This window comes from Anolis sagrei, chromosome 4 (genome assembly GCF_037176765.1).
Source record: "Anolis sagrei isolate rAnoSag1 chromosome 4, rAnoSag1.mat, whole genome shotgun sequence".
Classification (NCBI taxonomy): Eukaryota; Metazoa; Chordata; class Lepidosauria; order Squamata; family Dactyloidae; genus Anolis; species Anolis sagrei.
Genome location: NC_090024.1, coordinates 159,070,219 through 159,095,174, shown reverse-complemented (window position 1 = coordinate 159,095,174; position 24,956 = coordinate 159,070,219). Strand labels below are relative to the sequence as shown.

At 39.1% G+C, this 24,956-nt stretch overlaps 1 protein-coding gene across 2 annotated transcripts in view; it reads right to left on the bottom strand.

Moving 5' to 3' along the window:
* The window catches only part of LOC132774073 (vitellogenin-1-like), a 51,630-nt gene extending 29,739 nt beyond the window's left edge, over positions 1-21,891 (bottom strand). For both annotated transcript variants that reach the window (XM_060773794.2, XM_067467809.1), the window contains exons 1-17: positions 21,819-21,891; positions 21,521-21,541; positions 21,220-21,371; positions 18,182-18,433; positions 15,918-16,079; positions 11,688-11,842; positions 10,247-10,394; positions 9,990-10,150; positions 9,722-9,887; positions 8,997-9,122; positions 6,571-6,780; positions 5,156-5,373; positions 4,975-5,075; positions 3,557-3,681; positions 2,222-2,323; positions 1,337-1,453; positions 927-1,113 (exon numbers count right to left, since the gene is read on the bottom strand). In XM_060773794.2, coding sequence (XP_060629777.2) covers positions 927-1,113; positions 1,337-1,453; positions 2,222-2,323; positions 3,557-3,681; positions 4,975-5,075; positions 5,156-5,373; positions 6,571-6,780; positions 8,997-9,122; positions 9,722-9,887; positions 9,990-10,150; positions 10,247-10,394; positions 11,688-11,842; positions 15,918-16,079; positions 18,182-18,433; positions 21,220-21,371; positions 21,521-21,541; positions 21,819-21,858 — 2,443 coding nt within the window. In that variant the 5' untranslated portion in view covers positions 21,859-21,891. The remainder of the gene's footprint in view (positions 1-926; positions 1,114-1,336; positions 1,454-2,221; positions 2,324-3,556; positions 3,682-4,974; positions 5,076-5,155; positions 5,374-6,570; positions 6,781-8,996; positions 9,123-9,721; positions 9,888-9,989; positions 10,151-10,246; positions 10,395-11,687; positions 11,843-15,917; positions 16,080-18,181; positions 18,434-21,219; positions 21,372-21,520; positions 21,542-21,818) is intronic.
* Positions 21,892-24,956: the final 3,065 nt, after the last annotated feature.

Genomic DNA, 24,956 nt, shown 5'->3' with positions numbered 1-24,956 from the left:
CACTGTAGCAAGGATGATGAATAACTTATCTGTACCACTTTAAAGAGGTGCTAAATTCTCGAAAAGATCCTGACCTCTTTAAAAATGTGCTGTTAATAAGTTACAGTATGTGGTTGTAAGTCCAATCTTTTAGTACAATTCACCTTTTTACTCGTTTTAGGAGTCTTCTTCTGACCACTCAACAACCAAATTAATTTCCAGGCCTAACTTTTCGCATTATATTTGCTGGATGCTGGAGTATAAGGTAGTGGCAGAGAGGTATCCATCTATGGTAGTGTACTTGTGTGCACAGCAATGACACCTCAGCCCCTTTTTATGTTCCATTTCGTGTTAGAAGTACCAATGTGCAAATAAAATGATTGGAGAGGCGGGAATCCAGATAACCTCTGGTTTTTGTTTCATTTCTTAGTGTCTTTCTTTGATATATGTACTGAAGCCCTTTACCTTCTTCAAGAAGTTAGTGTCTTTGCTCACCCCTATCTGGAATGGGGTTCCAACCCCAATAATAGCTGCTATCTATTTCTCCATTCCTTCTCTAAAATGGATTTACTGAGCCAATAAGAATATGTTTTCTTTATTTACTATCTAGAGCAATTTTATTTATATCACACACTCATATTACACTAGAGCTGCCATACTCTTCTTGTTATAGATACCAAATATTCCTCCTAGAAGGTCCTGGAAGATGGTATCTTTGATGTGCATCTAAATACAGGAAGACTGCTTAATATTTCTATGCTGTTCTCCCACCAGCCGGTCAGTAACGCTCTCTCTCTTTCTATGTGTGCGTGTGTGTGCAGGGTGTGAAAGGGAGATGTTACATCAATCCATTAGGGCAGAACTTTATGATATATCTCCTGATACAGGACCTCGGCTGTGAAGCTCTTGTGAATCACTACCTGGGAGTTAATATTCCATTGCCTTACCATTTCCAACCAATTTTGTGTTACAAACATGAACCAAGCTGATTTGCCATGGAAGTCCAGTACAGGTAGGCACAGCACGATGGATTTCTGCAGACATCAAATTCTTGTCCCACTCTAGGGTATTGTGATTTTTGAGGGTATCCACAAATTCCTGTGCCAAGGGAAATGGCGTTCTTCCTTGGTATCCCTGCAATGATAGATTGGGCATATTTAAATAATGGTAATTAGAATGTTACACACTTTATGGCCGTGGTTGTCTCCCAGAAAGATGCCATCAGTGTGTTAATAAATATTGCTGATAAAATTTACACTGCATTGCATCCTTAAAGAATTATCAACAGGGAGAACAAAAAAAAAGACTGTATGTTCAAGGTTTTGATCATTAATCTGTCAGTGATGTCAAAAGTCACCTGAAGTATTTCACGGATCATGCCAGTTTTGAAGGGCCCACTCATGATTTCTTGGCCAAACATTTTTATATATCCTTCTCCAATAAATGATCCATGAGCCGTTTGCTGATCAGAGAACTGTGGATGACAAGATGCAGAATCTTATTGGGATGTTCCTTTATTATTTCAATTCTAACGATTATGGCATTGTGTATCCTAAACTGTTAAAAATAATAAAATCTACTATACATTAAGTAATCAAAATAACCAGCAAAACAACAACAGAAAAACAGGTTTTAAAAAAGTAGGTTTAGGAACATTCACAAAAGAATTCTTAACTTAGCAGGTGATTTGTTTTTTGATACCATACCATTGCTTGCAAGTATTAAATAACATGGAAAGGAAACAAAGAAACCTCCCAGATCAGGGAGAGATTATATGACCACAATCTAAGACAGTGATTCTCAACCTGTGGGTCCTCAGATATTTTGGTCATCAACTCCCCAGAAATCCTATCAGCTGGTAAAATGGCTGGGATTTCCGGGAGTTGTAGGTCAAAATACCTGGGGAACCACAGGTCTAGGACTTTCTTTTGTGACTCAGGCCCCTTCCACACAGCTGAACCCCCCCCCCCCCACATTATCTGTTTTGAACTGGAATATATGGCAGTGTGGACTCAGATAACCCAGTTTAAAGCAGATAGTGAGGGACTTTCTGCCTTGATATTCTGGGTTATATGGCTGTGTGGAAGGCCTTCAACCATATAAGCTTGGTCACATAAAGATCTTAGGGAATGGGCAGTCTAGTATAGGGGAGTAGCTTATCTCAGGCCTTTAAATTCTCATGGCATTTGTATGATTAACTCCTATTACAGTTTTTTTGTGCGTGTATATGCTGGTCACTTACCGGTTTGAGAAGATCACTTAGATCACTGGGTACTTTGGCATCTTTGTCCTTTCCATACACCCTATCTAAGATATCAGATAACTTTGTATTTGTAATGCCAACCTACGTTGAAAGGTAAAATAAAAGCACAAAAGGTTTTCAGTGTTCTATATACATGAAATCAGTGGATGTGTTCATTATTTTCATCAACAAATCTTTAAACAAGTTCATCAGTTACATTTCCAATGTACCTATGCGTGGCTGTATTTACGTATGCCTCACCTATACTGCCATATAATCCAGTTTCTGAATCTAGATTATCTGCTTTGAACTAGATTATATGGCAGTGTAGATCCAGCCTCAGATGTAAAACCACTACCATTTCCTGCATCTTGCTTTCAGGATACCGTGCACAGGATTGCAGTGAATATCTGCAATTTATTACCTCTGTTGTGCTTTCAAGAATCACGCAGAGGCACTTAATTTAAAATATCTGTTAGGATAAAAGGTTATATACAATCTATTTTTAAATCAAAATTGGGATTAGGGAATTACTATATTATCTAAATAAACTTAAGTGAGATTGACTTCAGAAATAAACTAATACACTCTAGGTTCATTAGTATTCTAATCACTTGTGGTTTCCATATTGACAAAGCAGTAAATCTGCTCCAGTTTTCAGACATTTTAAAGCAGGTCTGGCACAACATATGGCTCGCTAGCCAGAGGCAGGGCTTCTCTGCAGCCAGTGGGCAGGACTTTTCCTTCACTGGTTGGCCCTTCACCTCTTTTCCTGCCTGACCAAGAAGGCGAAGGGCTGACTGGTGAAGGAGAAACCCAGATCCTTCATTGGCCTCACGCCATTTCCATTTACACTCTTGTATTAATGCATTTCGGCACCACTTTAACCACCACAGTTCAATGCTATGGAGTAATGGGAACTGGAGTTTGATGAGACACCAACAAACTTTAGCAGAAAAGGCTAAAAACCATATAAGACAACAGCTTCCATGATTTCATAGCATATAAAGTGTTGATATTAATTCTACAGAGTAGATCCAAGTCTAATCAACATCAATTTAACCACGACTCTTAATATTGGAAAGAAAGCCACAGTACACAAGAGGCAAACTATGTGATATCTATAGTTAGCAAAAATAATATTTTTGTAAAAATATAGTACATTATAGGTATAGGAAGCTAAAATAGCATGTCTGTAGAATTTTGTACCATGACAGACTTGTTTACTGCTAGCCTTGGTAATTAATGCAATATGAGATGAAAGAGTAGAAAGAAGACATGTATGGGCATATACTTGTTTCATAGCACAGGTAAATTGTGCAAATGTCCACTTACTTCCAAAGGAAAAAGGATATGGCCAAGAAAATCTATCCTGGATCCAACTATTGCTATGAATGGAAGCATGCTCCCATCTTTATGTATGAAGACAAATTTAGCCCCCATAGCAGCCATAAGAGATTCTGCAAAGACAAAGAAAACACAACAAGTTTGGCCAATTCTGCATACTGCCAAATATACACTCAGTTCAATATTTGCTTTCATAATATCTTATGAAAAAGCCCAAAATCCCATGTATAAAAGCAGTATGTGAAAAAACTGTATAACAAAAATTGTCTATTGTTAAAGCATCTACATTGAAGAATTAGTGCAGTTTGACACCACTTTAACTGCCATGGCTCAATGTTATGGAATCCTGAAGACTAATATTCTCAGTACAGAGGGGAAGCTTAGATTGGTGTCTCCCATTACTCTTAAGCAGATAAACATGTCTGATAATAAATGTTGGAATGCCAAATGAAATGGTGCTAATTGTTCAGTAACAATTCATTATAAAGTAAGTGCCTATAAGTGTGGAAAATATTCCAGTCTGTAGATAACTTAGGCATATAACTAACAGCGGAGCAAAAACATAAAAACAAATATCATATCCACACTCAAGGCAGGGATCAAGCAATGTATTATTTCACAATGCAGCTGAAAATATTTATTTATTTATTTATTTCGAGCATTTGTATCCCATCCTTCTCAAACTTTGAGGGAGACCTGGGGCAGCATTCAACTGTTTCAGCAGACATAAATTATTGCTCTTCTCTTCATTATTGGTCTCATTTCATATTTTATGGTTTATGTAGTACTATAGTACCATGGGATAGTTTATTCTAAAAGTGGCTTTGGAATCTTTGAAATTGATTTTTTAAAAAAATAGGCTTCTGACAGTCCTTTATCTTGTTCTATGTTCTTAAGGGAGATTCTATAAATGTTTTTTGGTGATCTTTTCACCCCACCCCCATCCATTTTTTTATTAGGTCAACTTTGGTTAGAGGACAAAGTAAAGTACTAAATCTATAAACTTTGCTACTGATTTGTTGTGCCTGGCACAAGCAATACATGTTTAAAGAATTAACAAGCATAATTAAGTGTTTAGAATAGTAAAGAGAATAGAGATTTGAGAGGACAATGTGTGCCTTCCTTCCATCTGTAAGATATGAGATTCCCCACTCTCTTTTAACACAGAGATTATGTTTTAGTACTTCATTACACTTAATTCTTAGGTGGAGTCCAGTAGCCTTTTAAAATAATGGGACCTTTGTGGTACTACGCTGTTAAATTATACATGGGTAACAGATGCATTTTTAATATCTTTAAGCAAACATTTTTTTTTATTTTTTAACTCATGAAATTCCTTTTAGTTTTAAGACATTGTAGCAGTGGAAGGAATAAACACTGGATGGAAAAAACCAACAATTTTTTACCTCTGAAAGTGCCCAAGATGAATACTCGGCTAAATCGATAACCTGCTGACTGTTGGATTTTCCTACCAAGTACTTTGAGAGCCACTCTGCTGGCAGAAGCCCTAAAAAAATGCACGATACATTATTGTGCTTATTGAATGTCATTCATTTGAAAGCAAATCAAAATTCTTATATAACTTACATCTCGTGAAAATTAGGAGATTTAAATTTGGCCATTGCACTCAGATGAGTGTAGACAAAATTTTCCACCTGCATGCTGGGTTCGTTCAACATAGAATTAGCCAAGGTCATCAACAAAGGAAGGGTTGGTTTGGATTCAATCAACACCATGGAAGCAAGAACTCGGAATTCAGCATTAACCTTGTAGTTCAGGATTATTTGAAGAGCAATTCCCTGGATCTAGGTAAAACAGATGAGAAAGATCCATTTTCTTCTATTTTTTCCATTCAAAAGCCCTTTCAATACAGCCTATTGGCAAGGATCTAGGCCCTCCTTTGCCTCTTTGCAAGTGCTCCTGTACATTACAATGTAAGACCTTAGCTCTGTCTCTTTTGCTATTAGATTCTTAATAGGAAATTGCCAAAAAAGGGATCAGGATCAGGATCAGGATCTCCCTCTCTCTCTCTCTCTCTCTCTCTCTCTCTCTCACACACACACACACACACACACACACACACACACACACAACCATAGAGCAAATATCCAAAGTTGCACTATATATCTCCTCACTGTAAGATATATGTGATTCTAATTGCAGAAATTTCTACACGGATCATCACATCTAAAGTATCAAAATGGGGATACAAGAATATCTTGTGCTTCTCCTTGTTAAACCCTCATGAGGCTGTTCATGCTAGAGATGTGTGAATCTGTCAGTTTAAGTTCTGCTTAAACTTCCTCCAGTTTTTCACTTCATTTTGGTCCATATCAAATTGCATTTTTAAAGTTAGTTTGGAAATGGATACTCCTTTTCATGCACGCTTCTCAGTGTTCACATGATTATACACAATCTTTCTAACATATACATCTTGTACACTTCTTTTCTTAAATACCATTTTTCTTCAAGCAATTTCCCCTATTTTCTATTTATTTTTAAAAATAATTTCTATTATTTCAGCTAACAGCTTCTTATGAGTGCCTCTTTACTGTGGGTATTTCTTTTCTAAGATACATACTTTTGTATATTAATTTTCTCTCTCCCTCTCTATTTTCGTGCACACACACAGACACAGACACAGACATATTTTGGCAAGTAATTTTCCCCAGCATAATCTTTCTTACTACACTAATAGACACAGTTTTTTGTGTGCACCTTCCTTTGAAGTGTGAGTTTCTTTATGAATGTTTGTTGGGATAATTTGACTAGAAAACTGGTGGAATGTGAATATCGCAGTACAATTGAGTGTTGGTCCTCTTATTTTGATTCAGGAGGTGCAAAACAAACTTATGTTTAGCTTTGACTAGATGCATTTTCTTGTTATCCCTCTGTAATGTTTTCAGAGGACAAATAATTAAGGGTTAGACAATAACTGTGGGTTAGACCAAGTGTAACTAATAAGTACATATAATGATGTTCTTCAATTATTCCCAACTTACCCGTACTGGGTCTCTGCTGCCAATATTTCTTAGAGCCATTATTGCATTTGTAGGAATTCTAACATCAATAAAAGATGCAGAATTTGGGATGAATTTCATAATTGGCTTCAAGGCAGCTGGATGGCCCACATTTCCATAGAATTTAAGAGCGAGAACTATTCCTTCTATATCAGATGATTCTGCTGCTTTTGTTGCAAAATCAGTCAGAGGCTATAAAAAAGAAGTGGATAAAAGTGGAATGAGCTGTGGAAGCAGTATGGCAGAAATCTAGAAAGATGAGCACATATCAATAAGGAGATTTGTTATGGAAGAAGCACCACACATAAAGACCCAAACTCATGATTATGAATTTGTCTACTTTGCTGTTAACTGCATTCAAATTCATTTCAACTTATGGTAAAACTATGAGTGAGAGATGCCCAAGTTACCTTATCAACAACAGCCCTGTCTAAGATTTGCAAGTTTAGATTCAAAGCTTTCTTGAGTCTATCCATCAGAATCAATTTCCCATTTGTTCAGTTCAGTTGCTATGCTTTGCTAATCATACATTCATAATAGCAGATTGTTAAGCTAGGTAATATGATGTAGTCTTTCAGACTACTATGATGTATGTCTTTTAAGGAAAGTACCTTTTTGATAGAAAAGTGGGATATTAAATAAAAGAATGAAAGTCAAATGTCAAATGCAATTCCATACAAGGAAGTTACTTTTGCTGTCTGATAATGATAAAAAATCATACAATAATTTAGTTGGAAGGTGCAACAAGGGCCATGATGTAGTTTAACCTCCTGCCATGATTTCTGCAATGTGATGTGCTAATCTATTTTCAAGATGCATCGTGTGGATGGACAGTCACCAACACTCCAGATGCCATTCTCTTTCCTTTAAATCAAGCAAATGTGAATATATTCTTGAGGGAATATTATTTATTTATTTATTTATTTGCGACATTTATATCCCACCCTTCTCACCCCAAAGGGGACTAAGAGAGAAGAAGGGGAGCCAGGAAGAAAGTTCCACCATGTCTCCTGTATCACAGTTGGGAGATTTTATCTTGTTTTGTTTTGTTTTATTTAATATTCCACTTGCATTATGATGGCATGTTATGGAAATCCAGATCTATACCTTGAATACAGCTTATTCAGGAAACATGAGATGTAATATTTTTAGAAATATTGAAAAGAACTTATGGGAAAGATTTAGTGTTGCTTGTCGCCCTATTTCGAATGTCAATGTGCAATAGCATCTTATATTCCACATAATTTGAAGAAATTGATATAAAATAAAATTATAACCATCGGATGTGCTGACAGGGATGTTGATTTGCTATATGCTTTTGATAAATGTTTCCCTGTTAGGCAATGTTTTATACTATATATGCCCACAGATTAATGGATATATCCTTTCGGTGATACTGAAAAATGTTAAGTTAAAAGATCTTCTAAGAATATTAAGTACAAATACTTGTCAGAAATGATATATGATTGCTTTAATAAACCTTCAGTGTTTGGTATCCTGAAAAAAATTCAAATACACCAAGTTCATGGTGTCTGGCAAAAAAGTATTTACCTGTATGAGCCTGCCAGACCCTGAGATCATCTTGAAAGTTTACCCTCTCTGACCCACTACCATCACAACAGGATTGATGGAGACACACCTCTAGGTTCTGGGGTGCATTTCCTAGACTAGTTAGAACGACCCACTCCTTGCTGTTCTTTTGTCAGTAAGCTAAAAACCTTTTTTACTCTGATAAGCTTTGAAAATAGAAGGCTATTTAAAAAATGACAGAGTGCTGTGCCATTTAAAATTGAAATACTTTTTCAATGCAATTTTGATATTTTTCATATTGTGGATAGTTTTTAATACTCACTTTTCTACATTGTTAACTATATTGTTTCTTTTTAAAAACTCTTTTGACCAGGGTTTTAATCTCCACTACGCCCTTGAAATTCACTGGCTGGCCTTGAACAAGTTATAATCCCTCAGGTTCAGAAGAAGCAAAGGCAAACCCTTTCTGAAAAACCTCATGATAAGTTTACTTTTGGCTCTGTAAAACCCTTCCATACAGCTGAATAAAACCCCACAATATCTGCTCTGAACTGGAATATATGGCAGTGTTGACTCAGATCGTTCAAAGCAGATACTGTGGGTTATTTTGCCTTGATATTCTGGGTTATATGGCTGTGTGGAAGGGTCCTAAAATCAGAAAGGACTTCAAGACACACAATGACAATTCTATTGTGATCCCCAGTTTTGGGAGAAAGGTGGGATGATTGATGGATGATGATGATGATGATGATTATTATTATTATGAGAAGAAGAAGAAGGAGGAGGAGGGTGTTAAAATATTTTTCTTCCCCCACTTTCATTTTATTTAATGTTCCTCTTGCATTATTATGGCATGTAATGAAAATCCAGACCTATACCTTGAGATACTTGTCAGGGCACACATCTGAGGTCGAGCAGTATCTGTTAAGTAATGATCCATAGCCAAGGGTGATAACTCTGCGATAGGCACTTTCGGGGCCTTTAAGAACATCTGTCACAATGATCTGTGGAAGGAAAAGTCAGTTGTTGCTGCAATTAGTCATCAAAAGGAAGAAACAAATTCAAAGCAAACATTTTGCGCAGGGTTAATAATAATAATAATAATAATAATAATAATAATAATAATCTTTATTTGTACCCTGCTACCATCTCCCCAAGGGACTCGGTGCGGCTTACATGAGGCCAAGCCCACAATACATCAATAAACAAAACATCAAATAAAACAATCAATACAATACAAATCAATAAGCAATAAACAATCAACTCTCAATAAACTCAGCGGAAAAAGCATTTCAGACTGGACTCAGCACTTATGGAGAGACATCCATAACTGTTATGCTGTTTAGCATCTAAAATGGTAAGCACTGTAAGGAAAAGCATTAGAGGGGAGGGATCTAAGGGCTTCAAGGATCTCTGTAGAGATGGCCTTGGGACATAATTTTCCTATCCCCAACAAGGTTAGACAGTTATATTTAACTCTTTGACTATACTTGCTGTCAGATTCTGAAATCCTGCTACACGTGTTTTACCTTTTTAAAAAAATTATTTTAAAAAAAAAAATCAGTTTTAGTCATGTCAAATAAGAGATTTCAATGCACTTTACCATTGCTTCATCTAATACTTCTTGAGAAGCATTGCAGAAATGGAAGAACACAAGCAGTGTGTGTGATATTTCAAAATTGGTCAGTTCTCCATGTTCCATTTTATTCCTTAGGAATCTAATTGCAACTGGATTGCCAACAGCAGGAATTAAATCCAGGATTACCCTCCTGTAGGTAAAGAAGCAGCCATCACATCCAAACTCTGATAACTAGTTTATACCATTCAGCTATGTTTTTCCAATTGTAAAAGCACATCCTATATTCTCTTACCTGTACGCTGCCTGGCTAGAGTATCGTTTAAAGAATGTATCAAAATAATCAATGTCATCTGCTGTGCGGAAAAGTTGTACAAGCTCTAAGAATTTTATTGGACCGTCAATTGGAAACTTCTCATTTGAGTGGCCTGCCAAATATTGTAATACATCCTCAATCTGTTAATAGAAAGAAAGAAGAAGCCTGTCAAATACTCTTTCAGGTCTTGGGTAAAGAACCTTGGCATAGTGTCTATAGTTGAATCTTGGTGTTACCTCTTTTTCTCGATTTTTGATTTTCGGTAACTGAATAGGAAGTGCAGGGAGTTCACCTTTAAAATTGTATGCAAGTGACCCAAATTTCTTCAAGTCAGAAGGCATAACGGGCAAGCGTTCCTGGGAACCAGTGAATACCATTTTCTGGCTGTAGATGAAAAAATGAATGAAATTTAAAACAAACACAGTATTGTATGGAAAATGTTTCTACCTCTAGGTTTTGCAATCATGGTTAACTATAGCACTTTCTGTGTATGTTCAGGGGTCCTTCCACACAGATGTATAAAATCCACATTGAACTGGATTATATGGCAGTGTGGACTCAGATATTCCAGTTCAAAGCAGATATTGTGGGTTATCTGCCTTGATATTCTGGGTTGTATGGCTGTGTGGAAGGGCCCCAAGTGTCCCTCTCATTTTGCAATGGAGAAAGCACATGGAATAAAGACAATGACAAACAATTATACATTATTCAATAAAATGTACAATGAATGGATCAAATCATGTTGGGTAATTGCAAATAGTGTCCTCGTGGATTGATCATTGAATGGTGAATTAACATTTTGGTCTATTTCTCACTGGAATAGTTGAATTTGTGGAACTCTGTTTAGATTAACACAAATTACACATAATTGTTGCAGAATGGCCAAAAGGTACAATCACATATGTATGACATTTATAGAAGTTTATCTAAAGCCATGAATTCTATTGGTTAGTCTGATTTATTGAATCCATGGTATTTACTTGTGTGTTGCTTTCACTGATAACAGTGGCTTTCCTTTGGTTGAGGTTGACCATCAGAATTCAGATCCATATATAGATCAGATTTTAACTCTGTAGATATCCATATAATTGCAATTAAGTTCCTGATTCATGGATGAATTTATGCAAGCTAGTCACCTAAACTTTATGTGTAGAAAGAAATGAAATATGGTGAAACTTGCTGAGAAAACTGGCAAGGGTTGCTGTTCTGCTTAGAGATCACATGCTCTACCTTGTGAATGTTTTCCTAGAATGTCATATGCACTCTTGTTTAAACATATGACTAATGTCACATGTATTTTGGCCCCAAGTGATCCATTCATTATTATTTCCCAAATCCTACTCATCAGGATATTGTCATGTTTCAAATTATTTTACTACTAGTATAACAATATTTGGTTTTCATATGAATGTATATTTGTGTTGGCTTTAAAGCTGTATTTTGAATACTATCCATTTGAAAGAAACGAATCAGAAATTGGCAACTTCTCCTTAAAATGGTTTGGTTATTTCTCCACCTGTTTCAGATTTATAGCAATCCATGACATTCTAGAATAAACAGGACACAGTAAATATTGAAGGTTAGTCTCAGGGCATTTGACTAGTTTATTTAGAATGCTGCACTAGTGATACAGTAACTCAATTTTCAACATTTTAGTGCTGATACAATGGTGTGTACCTGGCTTCCATTAAGGCAATTCCTCCATTTAACTCATTGAATGGGCTGAACTGACGTATTTCAAGGCTATTGGCTTCCAGAAGCAGCCTCTGTCCATTCTGTATATCCTTAAATGTGTAGTTGTATGTAGAAGCAGCTTGGAAATTCTTGTTTCTCTTTACAAACAAAAGTAATAGAAAAGTATTTTATTATCATGTTGATATACTCCTAAGAGGTCTAGAATTAAGCACTGATACAATCTAGTTGGATACAGTAATTCTATTAGTAACATAGGATTGTGTTTCAGTCCTGGTCTTTGAGAAGTTTTCTATTCCCCAAGTGACAAAACAGCCTGCTCTCTTTAAAGTTCTTTTTTCACTTTGGCAATGTGCTATCAAGAAAGAGAAGAGGGAAAAATGCTTTATGTTAAGTTCAGCTATTGGTGCATCTACTTCTATATACCACCTTGAGCCACAGCTAAATAATAATAATAATAATAATAATAATAATAAGGACTGAAGAGAAAAAAAACTGGAAAAGCTGACATGATATGATGATTTAAAGATCGAACTGCAAAGACTTTGACACAAGTCAGTAAAGATGGTCCCAGTGGTGATCAGCATACTGGGTGCCAGGCATGTAGCCGGGGGGGGGGGGGGGGGGGAGGGCTTGAGGGGCTTCAGCCCCCCCCCCCAAATTCTCATGGTGGTTCGCGAAAAGGCCTTACCGATGCATTATTTAAACTGCTATATTTATTCATATCATGATCTGATCACCATGCTCAATATATCCCATATGCATGGGGGTATTGGGGTAACGATACAAAAGGTATGCTAGAGTAGACCCTCTTTCACTCAGGCTCAGCCCCCCCCGAAACAAACTCAGCCCCCCCCCCCCAATGAAATCCTGGCTACGGGCCTGCTGGGTGCGGTGCCTAAAGACCTTGGTCTGCACTTAAACACAATAGGCGCTGACAAAATTACCATCTGCCAGATGCAGAAGGCCACCTTACTGGGATCTGCACGCATAATTTGCCGATACATCACATAGTCCTAGACACTTGGGAAGTGTCTGACGTGTGATCCAATACAACAGCCAGCAGAGTAATCTTGTCTGCTGTGGACTCATCTTGTTGTATTTCAAATAATAATAATAATAATAATAATAATAATAATAATAATAATACAAGCAGAGGCATACAATTAAAAAAAATACAGATATTAAAACAGCCTTATTATTATTATTATTATTATTATTATTATTATTATTATTAACTTTATTTGTACCCCGCTAGCATCTCCCGAAGGACTCGATGCGGCTTACACGGGCCGAAGCCTCAAAACACAATACAATAGAAAAAACATAACACAACAATAAACAAAGCAAATCAAAACAATTAAGCAAAATAACAACAATGACAATAACATCAAGACACTATTAAAACTGGTTCGGCCGGCGCAATGGGGTACAGGGGTTAAAAGTGCTGAAATGGCAGGAGGAATGTAGGATTAAAAGTGCGGTGTGCAGCAACATTGGTTGTGCTAAAGTGCTTCAAGGACTTGGGATGCGGATTCCTAATCTGCGAAGGCACATCGGAACAGCCAAGTTTTTAGGTTCCTTCTGAAAACTGCTAGAGTAGGGGCCTGGCGAAGATCTTTTGGAAGGGCATTCCAGAGCCGGGGGGCCGCCACAGAGAAAGCCCTGTCCCGTGTCCCCACCAAGCGTGCTTGCGATGTAGGTGGGATCACGAGCAGGGCCTCCCCAGATGACCGGAGCGAGCGTGTGGGTTCGTAGATGGAGATGCGGTCACGCAGGTAGGGTGGTCCCAAACTGTTCAGGGCTTTGTAGGTGAGCACCTGCACCTTGAATTGGGCTCGGAAAATAAATGGCAGCCAGTGGAGCTCCTTAAACAGAGGGGTAGACCTCTCTTGATAATGAGCTCCAGTTAGCATCCTAGCTGCTGCCCGCTGGACCAATTGAAGTTTCCGAGCCGTCTTCAAGGGCAGCCCCACGTAGAGTGCATTGCAGTAATCCATTCTAGAGGTGACCAAGGCATGGACCACCCCGGCCAGATCAGCCTTCACGAGGTACGGTCGCAGTTGGCGCACAAGTCTCAATTGTGCAAAGGCCCTCCCAGATACCGCCGACACCTGAGCCTCAAGTGTGAGCGAAGAATCCAGGAGGACACCCAAACTGCGGACCTGTGGCTTCAGGGGGAGTGTAACCCCGTCCAACACAGGTAGCCACCCTATACCCCGGTCCGGTTTACGATCGACCAGGAGGACCTCTGTCTTGTCGGGATTGATCTTCAGCTTGCTCTTCCTCATCCAGATCGACACAGCGGCCAGGCACTCATCCAGCACCCGAGAAGCCTCCTTGGAATTAGGTGGAAAGGAGAAGTAGAGTTGTGTGTCATCCGCATAAAGATGGCATCCAACTCCAAAACTCCGGATGACCTCTCCCAGCGGTTTCATGTAGATGTTGAAAAGCATGGGCGACAGAATGGAGCCTTGCGGGACCCCACAGGTCAAAGGCCAGGGGTCAGAGCAGGCGTCTCCCAGCTTCACCATCTGGGTTCGTCCCTCCAGGAAGGACCGGAGCCACGACAGAACCGTGCCCCCGAGGCCCATCCCAGAGAGACGACCCAGAAGGATACCATGATTGATGGTATCGAAAGCCGCTGAGATGTCCAGGAGAACCAGCAGAGTCACACTCCCCCTGTCCAGCTCTCTGCGGAGGTCATCCACCAAGGTGACCAAGGCTGTCTCGGTGCCATGACCAGGCCTGAAACCAGACTGTGACTGATCTAGGTAGTTGGTATCATCTAGGAAGCTCTGGAGCTGGGAGGCGACCACCCGCTCCAGCACCTTACCCAAAAAAGGGAGGTTGGAGACTGGCCTGTAGTTACTCAGCACCGTGGAGTCAAGGGAAGCTTTTTTGAGGAGTGGGCGAACCACAGCCTGTTTCAAATTAGATGGAAAAATCCCTTGCTCCAACGATGCATTGATAATCAATACAAACCAGTCAACCAACCCCTCCCTGGCCGATTTAATGAGCCAAGATGGGCATGGGTCTAGAGGTGAGGTGGTCGCCCTCACAGCCCCAAGAACCTCCTCTACGGTTTCAGGAAGAACAAGCCTAAAAGAATCCCACAAAATTGGACAAGCAGATGCCTCCGTCACCTCTTCAGGCACTGCGATGGAATTGGAGTCGAGCTCAAGGCGTATCTGAGCGACTTTACCTGCAAAATGGTGTGCGAAATCGCGACACTGAGCTGCTGGGTCATCAGTGACCTCCTCCACCACAGGTGGGTGGAGGAGTTCCCCCACGACCCGAAACAGCTCCGATGATCTATTTGCTGCAGACGCTATACGGGTGGTCGTGAATGATTTCCTGGCCACCCGTATAGCCACGGAGTATGCCTTAAGAGAGGCTTTAGCCCGTGCTCGATCAGAGACGTCCTGAGATTTCCTCCATTTGCGCTCTAGCCCCCTTCTCGTATGCTTCATCACAGCCAGCTCCCCGGAGAACCAGCGAGATGTCCTGTCACGACGCAACGAGATGGGGCGTTCGGGTGCGATCGTATCTATCGCCCTGGACATCTCCCCATTATAGAGAGTTACCAAGGCGTCGATAGAATCGCCAGGCTCCAAGGCAGGAAGAAACCCAATATGCAAAGAAAAAGGATCTTAAAAGGACCCTAAACTCAGCTGTAGTGATCCTAAAAGAAATCCTAAGATGAGGCAAACTAAGTTAATCTTGCATGGCGCAAGAAAAAAATTCAGCTGCTTAGCGAGTTGCTTGCTACTGAGTCACTTGCTACCCTAAATCGCCAGCTACCCACCAGCTCACTCGCAATGGTGACAGAGACAACATGGCTCCTGTATTTAAAGGAAATGCCAGGAGCACCTCCTCCCTTCTCCTCTCTCTAGCCCTGATAGGCTGAGGAGAGCATGCGGCATACCTCTTTGGCTGCACCCACCCAGTAGAGTTTGCTTACACTGAAGAAGAAGCTGACTCACTGCAACTTACAAAAAGTAACAAACGTCTTCATTCCTTCATTTGTTTGTGTGTGGAGGCCATGCGATACTGGCTTTGTAACTCGGGTCGTAAATATGGATTTACCAAATCACTTATGACTTATAAGCCGTGTCTGGATTTTTGCATTCCCCTAGTAATTACATACAGAGCATAATAATATGTTTATATCTGTGATTTATGCTTTAGATTATACACATTCACTGGACTGACCTGCTGGCAGGACTTGCATGGGATTGCATATGCAGCACCAACAACCTTTAAAACCATGTCATCGCAGTCAGTTAAATCCTTTGACTTGGTTACTAGGAACTCATCATTTTTCTCTGAATTTCTCAGGAAGTATGTTGTGTTGCACTTGCCTTCAATGCCATTCTGAATAAACAAATATAAACAGATAGAAGTTTAGATAGATACATAGAAAGATAGCGTATATTGTCTTCTTGGAAAATATTCATCTACTTGTGGAATTGCCTAAAATATCTCTGCTCTAATGCATGCCTTTAATCATTGTTATTTTTTTACTCCTTTCCTTTTACATATTTCTTGTTAAAGATTCAGGAATGGGCTACTACTGAAAGATTACTTGAAAACCCCTACAGACTTCACTCAACTTGTGGCTTGGCTCACTGGGAAGTTCCCGATTCAGTTCCAATTAGGGCTTATTGTATATGAGGCATAATTTGAGCATTTTAATAAAAAATGTGGTGTAATAATTTGATCAGTCAGAATTAAACCTCAAAAGGGAGAACTTTCTCAGTCGACTGATATTTTGCCCCTAAAAATCCCATTACACCTAATCTACAGCTCACACATTCCTCTGTTAGAAGCCTTAGAATTATAGATGCACAGATGTGCCATAAAAGCGGTAATAATTAAGCACTGCTGAAGAGCTAAGGAATCTTAACTTTCTTCCTCACATTAGCAGGTTTCACTCAGATCTATAACATTAAAACACGATTTTGTATTCATCAGAAGTGTAATCTTGGTGTATGCTTAGAGAGTTTCTGATTAGTTTAAATCCTATCTTTTCCCCCTAAGGTGTTTCAAGTCTAGAGTCTTCCCTATGCCTTATGTTGCCCATTAGTTAATGAGCTGAAATGCAGCACTCCATAACCTGTCAGTACTGAATCCAGTGTAATGAGGGTTCATAATGAAAGAGGGGAAGAGTTTGCATTGGAAGGACAATTTACTACTTTCATACTTTGAATTTAAACAGCCCATGCCATGTAAGTTGCAGTGCTCCGAGCCCTCTAAGACTTTCTCAATTCTAAAAGTTAGCTACTAATGGGTCAGTCACCACAAATATGAATATCACATGATAGGCCTCAACAAATTGAAGAAAAGTCATGTTGCTTTCTCTTTGAGGGTTCATCTGCACTGACCGCTTACATCAGTGTGTAATTGGATAAGCCCTGCAGTGGCGAAATGCTTCATGGCGCTGATCTAGGTTAACCATGGCCTTGTCATGAGTTAAGCTAAGTCAGGTCTGGTCTACATTTGGGTCAGCACAGAAGAGCTCTGAGATGCTGTCAGGTTCTCGGAATTCTAGTCAAGTGATATTTGGCTCTCCCCTCTCGAAATGTCCATGGTATTATTTCTCAAGGCCATGAAGCTAAGGGAATCCATGTGTCTAGGTAAGGAGGCTATTTTTTTTAACCTTTGGGGTGAAACGGGTGGGGGGGGGCAGGGAGGGGAGGGTGCATTGCCATCTCACCAGTCTGGGCTGCCTGAGTCTAGGAAACACAGGATGGCTGAGGGGACACCTCCCGAGATCGTGGAAAGGACAGACATCTCAGGCCCCATACCTGCAAAGGTACGGATCAACAACAAAGATCTGTATCTTTGCAAGTATTTTTAAAATACAGAACAAATACTAGAATAACAGGTTTATTCTAGGTTAAATGCATTAGTCTGGTCCATTGTTTGGATGTCCCAGGTTAATGTTCCCTCTATATTGGATTATTTGCCAGTGTAGAAGGGCCCTGAGAGCTCAGCCATGAACTCAGCTTTAGGCAAGATATTACTTTTCAGCTTCAAACTTTTCTAACTGACTTGCCTTAATATTGCGGAAAGGACTTCTCAAAAGATATGTCAAGCACTTTGGAAATATATGTGAAGGGAAATATTCTAAAACAAGAGTTAAAGGCAGTTAGGCCTTGTAGAATACAGTCCTGTGCTTGTGTGTCTTTTATCTTGAAAATGCAGATTATGGACTACATTTTTAATATACAGCATTACATTTCTTGACAATGCAATTTGGAATTGTTTTGCTAATATAAGTAGTGGTTGCTGCACTGTAAGTAAACTGGTGACAAGGACTATCTGAATGTTCAGGCCAAATAAAACTTATTAGTCTTCTAAGTGGTACATGTTTGCATATAAATAAAATATACAACCATAAATGGTTAATATGAGAATACAGAAAATATAAAAGCCACATGATGGCAAATATAATCGAAAAATTAAGAGTTCACCTCTCTTAAATTATAGTTTTTCTGGTCGATCTTCAGGGTATATTCATGTAAATTCAAAATTCCTTTGAGGATGTTAAAAGCAAATTCTGAGATTTGTGCTGGAGCCATGATATCTTCAACATGGCCATTCCTGTGTTGAAACGTGATTACATCCTTCACCTCTCTTTCAAACAGTTCAGTCAGTTTTGGGGACCGAATGAAAGTCTGCCAGGGGTAGACTCCATTGTAGTCAAATACTTCAAAGGAGCGGGTCTGTTAGACAAACAAACAAACAAACAAATGCACATTTCTTGTTATTTCTCTCCACTTCATGGGTTTTTTATGCAGTGTATTTGAATGCTGATCTATTTTAAATATTTTAAGGGGGAAAAACTCACAACCACACATCCTTTCTGCTTATGTTTTAGAATGGCAATACACAAAATTGCAGTATTACATTTGCCATTAATTTATATAATATCTATATGATACAGTATTCAAATTATAATTTATGAGTGGAAAAGACAGAAAAACAAAAGGAAATATGTGATATGATGGGTAAGATGCCTCCGTCCACAACACATTCCTTCCCAGAAATCAACAATTTGTGTCTGAAACAGGGATGGGAAAAATGCCTCCCTGGATCTGTGTGTGGCTCTCACTTGTGGCTATTTCTCTGCCCTCTTGGCCTCTTCAGACTTCTTGGTTTGCCTCTTAAAAAGGTGAGCTACTTATACTAGAAGAATGACCTTCCGATCTTGAAGTCCCCAAGTGCAACAATTGACTATTGAAATAGCTCACAGAGAATCTCTGTATTTAAACACTTGCTCATGCTCTCCCATCCTTTTTATGGTAAAGGAACCCATAATCAAGGCCAGAACAGAGGTATAAGAGAAGGAAAGCTTTTGCTCATTTGTTCTACATTGTTTAAAAGCATTACAGGTTGAGCATCCCTTATCAAGAATTCTGAAACCCGAAAACCCCAACATCCAAAATTGGTTGCATAGGTGACTTAAATAGGGACATCTTTGTTTACTGATCATTCTATGTACACACTATTTCTTTAATGCACAACATTACTTAAAATGCTGGATAAAATGGCCATCATATTATTTGTATAAGATGTATGTTAAATATATGTGAATTTCAGTTTAGACTTGGGTGCCGTCTTAAAGATATCTCATTATGTATCTATATCCAAAATCTAAAATATAAAACATTTCTGATCCCAAGCATTATAGAAAAGGGATACTTGACCTGTATTAACACTCCCCCCCCCCCCACACACACACACTTCAATCAATGTATGTGGCTTGTCGTGGAGCCTGTACATGTCCTGTTGCTCTGCCTTGTTATATTAAGGAGAAGATTTTAGGTGTTATAATAGCTTAAGACTAAAACCTGAATTTTATTAGTTTTGGCCCTGCAATCTATGATTCACCAAGCTAGGAATGATTATATGGCTTGAATATTGTTCCTTTCTTGACCTAATCCTGTGCCCTTAACATTAAATGATGAACAGTAGTTGGTAAACATAGCAGAACCATAACAGAGTGTAATTAAAAAGTGGGGCCAAGTGACAAGACAGCTAAGTTTATTGATAAATCACTATTTTATGCAGAGAAATCCTGGTATCCATCTACAGCCAGCCCTCTACATTCATTGATGTTAGGGATATAGAACCCCAGAGAAAATCACAAATAAAAAAACTATTTTTTAAATTTGAGAGAACACTTCTCTAGAAAACTCAAGATCCTCCAGTATAACTGGTGAATCTAGTGGTGCCCGGCATGGGGAACTCATCACACCACATCTTGCATCACCTGGCTTTTCCCTTACCCCATCCCATGGGGGGGGGGGAGCATTCGCTGCCCAGCTTGCCCACGTTGATCTTAATGCAACGTGTGAAGCCTCTCATGTTGCCACATCATCATACATTGGTTCCTCTTCCATTTTGCCATGGAGCCCTGCTGGAAGTAAATGTATGTCGTGGGATGGGAGCCAGCCTTTTCCATGGCAAAACTAAAGAGGAACTGGTATACACTGCCAAATTTGGACCATCTGATGAGGTCCTAGATGTAGAGTTACACTGGGCGACCAAGAAAGTCCTAGAGAGAGTATTTTAATCAAATCTGTGAATAATCAAAACCCCAGAATTCAAGCCCAAAGGTAGAAGGCTGACTACTCAGATTGGGTAGGGCAAAATTTTGCCTTCTCTCTTCTCTGCCTCCAGCTTTGTTGGGTGCAAAGTGCTTTTCTACAGCAACAGAGATTAAGTGATTGCAGTGGAAATGTATGAGCAGGTCCATGGGACTATTTTTCAATTACCTGTGTCATCAGCCTGAAGCACATCTATATAAACTCTGATCTGTGGACCAGGACACAATCTACCGAAGACTAAATAAACCTTTTATTTTTATTCACCAGGCCCTAAACAGAGCTGTTTCTAGCACATTGGCTTCATGTTTGGATCTATGGGGGTAACATGACAGTGTGAAATTTGCTGAAATTTTATCCTTAACTCTTCTGCTTTCAACTGTAACAACCAAAGGAGTGTTTAAGAAATAACTAGCTATGGTAGGATCATACTCAGTGTATAGAACTTCCAAGGAAGAACAGCAAAGGTTTTTAGAAAGCCAACAAGTAGCTCGAAATATGCAGAGGAGAGGATAAATGGCTATGTGCCTTCCTTAGTTATTGAAGCAGTCACATGAAATGAATCTCCAGAAATGTGAAATGACATTCAACTTTACTTGAAAATATATTATTGTTTACTAGTTATAAAAATCATATGATTAAAAAAATTCAGGCATTACATCCGGAGAACAATTGAATTGATCTAGCAATAAATTATTGTGCATCTGAAATTACATCTTATTGTCTATTTGACCACTGAGCAGAACAAATCCTCCAAGGCTTCAGCTGAGTGAGAATTAGCTGGGAAGGTGTGAATAGAAATTTAGGGCAGTGCATAAAAATAATAGTGAAAGTTTAATTCTACCTGAGCTGATAAAGCTTCATAGAAAAATGCAATGTCCATATTAGATTTATTTTCTTACCTGCATAAACTTGCGATCTGGATCAATTTGACCAATATCCACTTTACATTTAACTTTCATTCCAGCACTTGCAAACCCTTTTCCTGAAATTCTATTCTGAATTTCAAATTCATAGTCATAGGAGATAACTTCATGTCTGTTTGATTGAGTTTCTAGGAAAAATATTCAAATAAAAATCACAGACAATTTATGGAAAATATTTGGATCAACTGATAAAGTCCAAAATAGTGAACTATACTCCAGATGTTGAATAGACTTAATTTCTTTTTTAAAAAATCAGAACTAATAAAGGGATACTTACGTTGATTTTGTTGCTGACAACCTGAAATATAAAAACAGAAGCTAAAATATAAAAAGTTATATTTTGATGAAACACATTAATGCAACATACACAACATTAATTTTATTTTAAAATGTTGATATTGCTTTGCAGACATTTCAGGTGTTCTGCATTGAATTGCAAATGTTTGCCAATTATTTGTGATAACAACAAGAACTTTCTTTAGAATTATAAGAATTTATATTTATTTCACTGAAAAATATTTTGTGAATTTTCCAGCCTTTATTTTGTGATAGTTAGTTGGCAAATTTCTACTTACCCACAAGGGTTAAGACTACTGCTAGAATTAAGACCTTCATTGTGAAGGGGGAAGGCAAAGCTGTTTGGTTTGATCTCTCTTTTATAGAGAATTACACAAAGTCATGTGATTAATTTGCAACACTTTCTTATGAACCAGCATATTTTGTGTTCACTATTGATTGACCCAACAAACGACCATTCCTTTGATAAGAAACATTAACATTACAAAACCAGGGCACAGGTTTGGGCAGGTCAGAAGCAACTCTGGCTTTGAGATTTCAGGGGCAAATCCTGAGAACTAAAAACAACCTCTGTTGATGTCACAGGGGTCAGAATCTGTGATATCATTAAATACAGTCCCTTAAGCATGAATCGCAACTGCACAAAGTATGTCATTCAAGCAAAAAAAAAAAAAAAAAAAAACCAAAAAAACATCAAGCGAAAAAGTAGGGCAGGGATAAAAGGCCTTGCCTGATTGACCAGGCAGGGATGTCCCTTCTGCCCACCATGTGCATAGTACTCCTTCTTCCCAGGAGCCCCTGTACCCACTCGCTTTGGCGCGCTCTTGTCTGACCAGCCAAGCAAGGGCAGGCCACTTACCTTCAATCTACTCCAAGTGGATAAATTATAGGTGTGCCAGGCTCTGCAGCTCAGTCTGCTTTGGGTTGTCTCTCCCTCCCACCCTGTACTTAGTATGTACTCTTATATCATTTACATAATTCTGTTTCTTTGTCAAAATTTGGGGGCATGTGGAATGGGCCGTGGATTTTGTTAGCACACCTCCGCCTGTTTTCTGGTGAGGGTGGCGGAGCAGTAATATGGCTGCTAGAGTGTTTGGCAGTACCGGTGACTTGGGTTAGAAATGGGAAATGGCACTGTACTCCCCACTTTTCATGGCATCGGTCAGCAATTGGGCTGTCCGATTCCTGTTCCAGAACCCATGCATGGCTGCCAGTTTTGTTTCCATCTTAACCAATGAACAAGTTATGACCTTTGACTATTGCAACATCTAGTCTTAGTATTTTTCTTGATGGGCTGGTGCAGGAGGAGTGTGGTTGCTCCTGCCCACACAAAATGAAAGACAGCACAAATGTTCATGTTATATATATATTTTAAAAAAAAACAAAGAATGAGATAGAGTTAATAAAGAATCAATGTAAAACTTGCATACTCTGTAAATAGATTCATCTTGCTATACATATTCAAAATGTAAGTGCTGTTTATTCAAAAATGAGGAAAACAAAGAAGAAAGTTTCTCAAGATGCTGATTCATTTAGAATATGACGGATAAATAAAAACCCAGTGAGTTTCTCAAGGCCTTGTTTCTGCACTTATTTATTGTAGGGCCCATCAAGCAGCTGCCTCTCCTCTATAATAATATTATTCCATTTATGTGGAGTTCTGTCACCTAGCTACAGGAATAATGAAGGTTATTATTGCTGTGCCAGTTCACCTGAATTCTGCTGAGTGAGTGAACCAAGTCAGCTATGTAAGATAAAAAGATGCAAATTTGCACTGTATAATCAAGAGTGCCATTCACTGTACATTCACTGTATGTGCTCATCTTAGTTGAAGCTATGCTTTTAAAGCACACAGATGCTATAGAAGAGGCAAAGAATAAAAATATAAAAGGCAATTACAAATTTCTACGCTCAGCAAAGGACAAGAGGGATCCTCTCACCTCTGCAGGAGTTTACCATAAACCATGCAGTTGTGGACAAGTCTACATAGGGACCACCAAATGCAGCGCCCAAACACAAATCAAGGAACATGACAGGCACTGCAAACTACTTCAACCAGAGAAGTTAGCCATAGCAGAACACTTGATGAACCAACATGGACACAGCATATTATTTCAGAACACAGAAATGCTGGACCACTATAACAACTACCATGTCAGACTACACAGAGAAGCCATTGAAATCCACAAGCATGTGGACAATTTCAACAGAAAGGAAGAAACCATGAAAACGAACAAAATGTGGCTACCAGTATTTAAAAAACTCTAAAATCATAATAGTAAATAAAGAACAACACTCAAAACAGGGGAACTTAAAACAAGAAACAATCAAGAAACAATCAGAGACATCTAATCATCTCTCAACAAAGGATTCCCCCAAGCAGTCAGAAGTCACACCTTGAAATGGGTAGGCCATTAAATGCTAATCAATGTGGCCAGTTGAAACATTCACACCTAGCTCCAGCAGACAAGAATTCTTTCTCCCACCCTGTACTTCCTATGGATATATAACCCCAATTTTCCTAGTTTCCAACAGACCTCACAACCTCTCGGAATGCCTGCCACAGATGCAGGTAAAACATCTGGATAGAATGCTTCTAGAACATTGCCATACAGCCTGAAAAACCTACAAGAAGTCTAATCAACTATTTATGGTGAAATGACATGCCAGGAAAGCGCCGGGGGGGGGGGGGGTGATTTTCCTCCCTCCCCCTACTCTCCTAGCGCTTCATTTTTACACACTGGGAGAGCTGGCTGAAGCCTGGAATGGAGGCCAAGTAAGTTTTCATTACTTTTCTAAGAGGTCTTGGGGCTTCAGAGGAAGGGGGTGGGTATTTAGCCCAGTAAACTGTGGTAATACTGTCTGGACTGCAGTATTCTACACTCCAGAACCGGAAATAGTGAGTTTATCCTGTACCTTCCAAGAAGGCACGGAATAAACCTACTATCTAATTAATTCGCTACAAATTGCAATAAAGGTACTGTCTGGACGGGCCCTGTGTCAACCATTATTTTATCTCTACTGCTATTTCCCTGGGAGAACTGGTAATGTTCTTTGCTATTTGGTCCCTGAGAAAGACAGCAATTCATTGCAGAACCAGGACCAAGTCTCCAGGTACTAAATAGTCACTCAGTACAGACTCCATCTGTCCCTCTGTCCTGACAAAGCATATGAAGTGTTGCTTGGTTGTAGCTCTCATGTCCAGCTTTGCTATTCAGGAGTGTGAGAAGTCTAATTGATGTACCCTCCCACAGGAATCTCCTTTTAGGTCTCCTAGGGGGTGGGGCAATGTGGCTATCTAACTTTTCCTGCTTACCCACCCCCAGTTCTAGGGGTACCATTACTGACTGAGTACTTATTGTGCACCTTGATATGATGGAGTAGGGTGCCCAAAATTTTGAATGATGGGGTGTCAC